Raw genomic sequence first — 5,108 nt, 5'->3', positions numbered from 1 at the left:
CCATGTTTCTTGAGTTTTTGTTTGAAAGTACTGAATAAACATTTTGATGTTCTGTACACACTGCAGAATTGTGTTCCCACGAGATGATTTGCTAAGAGCAAACTTATTTTGGTACTCTGAATTACAGATGGGTGGCACCAGTAGTTCATGCATTACAATTATATCCCACACCCTGAACACTTGTGAGTGGCCTTTCAGTGTGTGAATTATATAATGACTCAGAGGTTGACTTTTTAAGGAATTTGCATCAATTTTCGGGGTAAGATTCGTCTTACACAATCTAATTGTTTTCTGTGCCCCTAGAGCAGTTAGACAAACATTTTGAATAGAATAAAATGTGTTGTACATTAATGGCAGTATATATTTCTTAATGTAGCCTACCACCCATCCTCCCAAAACCCTTATAATTTGAACCGTGTAGTCTTTATATTACAAACTTAATGACAAGAGAGCGTCACACAGCCAGTGAACGGTAATAAGTTAATACGCTTTATGCATTTGCAAAAATGAAAAACAAAAACAATGCATCTATAGTTGAGACAAGGACACTGAATTCATACTTCTCATTTAACTATATACAGTATAAAAGTGCCATTTACGTTGTAATTATAAACATTTCTGTAATATTATAAACATCACATTTTCAGCAGAAAGAGAAAACAACAAAAAAGTACATTTTTACAGAGTGCGCAGCCTTTGACGAACTGAGTTAGAGCTGTTAAACTGGGCGCTCGTCTTGATAACATAAAAGCAAAAACAACAAAAACCTGCTTTTTCAGATTGTTTGCTTAATTACGGGTTTCCTTTAAAATATCTCCAGTCTTTTTTAATCTTCCTTTGGAAGAAAGAATATGAAAGTCCGTATATAACTAACCCAGAAACTTTTCCGTTTGAGGGAAGTCCTTTGTCATTCAAGACGAAATCCAGGCGAATGACACGGGACAAAAAACACAAAAAGCCCCTGTTTTTGCTCCATGCCCGAAACACCTGCAAAAGATTGAGAGAGAGAGAGAGAGAGAGAGAGAGAGAGAGAGAGAGAGAGAGAGAGAGAGAGAGAGAGAGAGAGAGAGAGAGAGAGAGAGAGAGAGAGAGAGAGAGAGAGAGAGAGAGAGAGAGAGAGAGAGAGAGAGAGAGTTTAGAGAAGGCAAAAGGACAGAGATCCGGACAGACTGGCGCCAGGGAGGAAGCCACAGGAAGGTTCACTTTTTTTCCCTCGGACTTTAACCAAACACGGGCTGTATGGGATTGCCCGGTATTTCGCTAGAGTCTACATGAGCATTTGACTTACACATTAAAATAACGTAGCTAGCAAACATCGTATTATTAAAGAAAAAAAAAAAATACTCAAAAATTAAGAGTCCCAAATCATGCTGTTAAAACCCCATGGTTTCTGTGGACCACAAAAGGAGTTCTGCCTAACTTTTTGTGCTTTAAAGAATAAGGTCAAACAGGTTTAGAAAAGTATAAGAGAATAAAGATGACAATGAATTTTTTTGAGCGAACCAAACATAACTTTAACAGATTAGCTAACCATGTACATTCTGATAGCTATCAAAGTTTAATGATATTTCTAAATATTGTAATGAAAGAGGTTCTAATCATTATAGGCTAGCATGCTTAATGACTTAATAAACATATAAAATAGATAGTGCATAAAATGCATAATGGTAACAATTTATTTTACAGTGTCTTGGTTGCATAGGCACCATAGTAATAACAGTAGATTATGCATAATTACATGCAACAAACCCAAATCATACCCTAACCCTATAGTAAGTTAATATTACTCAGTAGGCTACTTAAATATAGAATTACACAAACAATGACACCTTGAAGTAAAGTGTAACTGGCATAATAAATATGTGCAGGTGCGCGCAGCACCACGTGCAAAAGTTTAACTGTTACAGATCCTCATGTGGAAGCATCAAGCACAGTGTAGTAGAGCATCCAACTTACCATTTCAGCGAGACAGGGTTAAGAGGTCATCTGTTGGAGGGTTACTGGGCTGTTAATTAACAGAAGTAAACAATGATTTTCAGTGGAGCTGCCAGCACGTTACATTTCAGGTTATGGCATGCTTTTTAATTAGCAACATTAATGCGGAAATTACATTGCAGCATGCATATTACAATTGTCATTCAGATGTTCTTTTTATGTATTTCTTTTTCTTACATCGGTTATTTAATTGCGATAACATTTTTCATTACGCCAAAATGAATCACTATGATATTTACCTCCAGGAAATGTTTAATAAAACTTGCTTTACCTGGAAGGAGATGATGCTGATATCAGCTCCGAGTGATCTGACGCTCATTTTTGGAGGGCTCTGTCCGTGGACCTGCTGTTGCGGGTTCTGGTCCAGTGCGATCTGAAGATCCAGAATGTAGTCTATGACATGCTGCAAGATCTCCATCTTACTCACGCTCTTGTTCTGCGGTAAACTCGGCACGAGCTCCTTCAACCTGCTGTAGCAGTCATTCATGTTGTACAGTAGACTGAGCGGGTCGTCCGAAGAGCTCTTGCTCCGTGAGATCCCGAGATTATGCTCCGAAAAATACAAGGCGGGTTTCCTTATGGACCTCACCGGACTGATTGCCTTCATTGTGGATACCGATGTTAAGATTAATATCAGGGCATTCGATTCTCCCACAGATCTGTGCTAGAAGCTTGTTGTCAATGTGTTTATATAGCAACCGAACTGGGTTTGTTATAAGGCACAAAGCATTAAGCGGATTGGTCGATGAGACGACGTCACTCTGTGAACCAGGGCATCAACATTGGCCAAATTTGCAGCACGTGAGCACCTCCTCCATCCTCTGCATTCTTTACTCGTGCTTAACGTGCTGAAGAGTATCTGTGCAACTGCGTGCGCAGAGCAGATAAATAACATAACATCACATGTTTATATTGGAACGTACTGATTTTGCCAGGGATACACACGTAACCAGACGTCAGTTTTGTTGACACTCTAATTTTGCATGGACTTTTAAAGAATTTGCAAACGAGTTAATGCAGGATGTTTAACTGATTCAAGGACAATCAGCGCTGTTTCTGAGCACAAAGAGTAGATTTAGGACCTGGACAACTAATCGCAAAACCGATAGGATATGCTAGCAATTCGCTGCTTGATAGTTTTATCATCGCAAATCTCATATCGCCCCGGTCTAATCTGCTAAAGCAAGGCTATAAGGCATTTGTAAACTTGTGAACATTAACAGCGATTTTCTGTATTGTAACGTACAGTGCTTAGCATGTGAACACACTTATGCTAAAGTTGACTAAAAAGAGGAATAAAAAAATAATTAATTCCTCAATTACAATTTACAAAGAAAGTTGGTGTCCTTAAAAGTTGGATTTTTCCCCATTTTTGAAATTAAGACTAAGATCAATTTCCAAAAGATGATTTTTTTATTCCTCATTTTAGTCAACTTCAGCATGGGTGTGTTCACATGCTAAGCACTGTGTATTGTGAAAATCCATGGTTTTCAGGCTTATTAGTTCAGGTCAAGTCAATTTAATTGATGGTAGGCTATACCCCAATTAAATTGACTTGAACTAATAAGCCTGGAAACCAACCAGTGAGGTCATATGGGGTTAACAAGGAGTGATGAGGCGAACTGTTTAGAAATAAAAAGTGGCTGATTGACAGTTTTATCAACAAACATCATAAATCAATAGTTGTTTTGAATTTATTTGCCTACGTTTTCGAGAGATGATCCAACAAACTGAAAGATAGCCTTCACAATAAATTACAATACCCAACCTTATTAATAAAATAAAATGTATTAATTAACCGGACTGGATGTCAGGGGACACTTGATGACGCAATTACATGTGACGTAGACTAATTGGAACCTCTGAATTGTTTTACTGAGAGCCGATTTTTTAAGAAACGACCTGTTGGAAACACTGTCTATGGTTGGAAAGAACCGACTCAAACAAGTCGCGTAAATGAACCGAAGTGCCCTTGCCCATCGCTCGTGAACGCGCTCCCCTGAGCTCGCGACTCTCTGGCGCCAAGCTTGTAGGCTACTCTTTGACTTTCAAACAAGCGTCAGAGCTGTGTGAACGCGCGTACTCTTGTCCCTCTCGAGCTCCTGCCTGTGCGCACCTGCAGGACAACAACCCCTCTCTTTTTCCTCATCTTCGCCTCGGTCTCTTTTTTTAAGCCTTTGATAAATGCCATCTCATGCACAATCAAATAACAATTAATGTTTTCTTGGCTTGGCATTACGCAGATACATTTTCATACACAGTAATTGACAGCACTATTTGCAGGTCCAGCAGGTCAAGTGCAACGCGTAGGGACACAATCCTTATAAAGCAGGATCAGCAGTTGTTTAGTCTCTGGGTCACCTCTGAGACTGAACCTGAACACTGTCTAAAGGGTTAGTTCACCCAAAAATGAAAATTATGTCATTAAGTACTCACATTCATGTCGTTCCAAGCCCGTAAGACCTCCGTTCATTTTCGGAACACAGTTTAAGATATTTTAGATTCAGTCCGAGAACTTTTTGTTCCTCCATTGAAAATCTATGTGCGGTATACTGTCCTTGTCCAGAAAGGCAATAAAGACATCATCAAAGTAGTCCATGTGACCTCAGTGGGTTAGTTAGAATTTTTTGAAGCATCGAAAATACATTTTGTTTCAAAAAATAACAAAAACGACGACTTTATTCAGCATTGTATTCTCTTCCGGTTCTGTTGTCAATCCGCGTTCATGAGTCCGCTGACGTAAGACGTGCTGACGTGTTATCTGGTGCGCCCGAGCTTAGTTTACAGTCTGAGGGAGACGCACGCTGCAAACAAAACAATCTTTGCAAACATCTCTAAGGATTTCGACACAGGGGAAGACTTGTATTTTTTTTAACCAGACATATTTATTTGAACCCGAATACACGGACGCACCAGATAACACGTCAGCAGCTTCTTACGTCAGCAGCGTCACTGGCCTCGTGAACGCGGATTGACAACAGAACCGGAAGAGAATACAATGCTGAATAAAGTCATCGTTTTTGTTATTTTTGGAACAAATTGTATTTTCGATGCTTCAAAAAATTCTAACTAACCCACTGAGGTCACGTGGACTACTTTGATGATGTCTTTAT

At 39.2% G+C, this 5,108-nt stretch overlaps 1 protein-coding gene across 1 annotated transcript; it reads right to left on the bottom strand.

The window, feature by feature from the left end:
- Nucleotides 1-466: 466 nt before the first annotated feature.
- On the bottom strand, nucleotides 467-2,696 carry id2b (inhibitor of DNA binding 2b). The gene is made up of 3 exons (XM_077220893.1): nucleotides 2,267-2,696; nucleotides 1,957-2,005; nucleotides 467-987 (listed from the first exon to the last, which is right to left on the bottom strand). Exons 1-2 carry the CDS (start codon nucleotides 2,600-2,602, stop codon nucleotides 1,961-1,963), a joined length of 381 nt encoding a protein of 126 aa, XP_077077008.1. The 5' UTR covers nucleotides 2,603-2,696; the 3' UTR covers nucleotides 467-987; nucleotides 1,957-1,960.
- Between the last annotated feature and the right edge of the window lie 2,412 nt (nucleotides 2,697-5,108).

This window comes from Siphateles boraxobius, unplaced genomic scaffold, assembly GCF_051911475.1.
Source record: "Siphateles boraxobius isolate OS27281-9 unplaced genomic scaffold, OSU_SipBor_1 8, whole genome shotgun sequence".
Classification (NCBI taxonomy): domain Eukaryota; kingdom Metazoa; phylum Chordata; class Actinopteri; order Cypriniformes; family Leuciscidae; genus Siphateles; species Siphateles boraxobius.
The sequence above is the reverse complement of the archived record's forward strand: the minus strand, read 5'-3'. Positions and strand labels throughout refer to the sequence as shown.

Bases quoted from the DNA above. Each gene is read 5' to 3' on its own strand.
- id2b (XM_077220893.1), bottom strand. From the start codon at position 2,602: ATGAAGGCAATCAGTCCGGTGAGGTCCATAAGGAAACCCGCCTTGTAT. The intron at 2,006-2,266 runs GTAAAGCAAGTT...GTTAATTAACAG, and splicing joins TCAGCATCATCTCCTTCCAG to CCCAGTAACCCTCCAACAGA.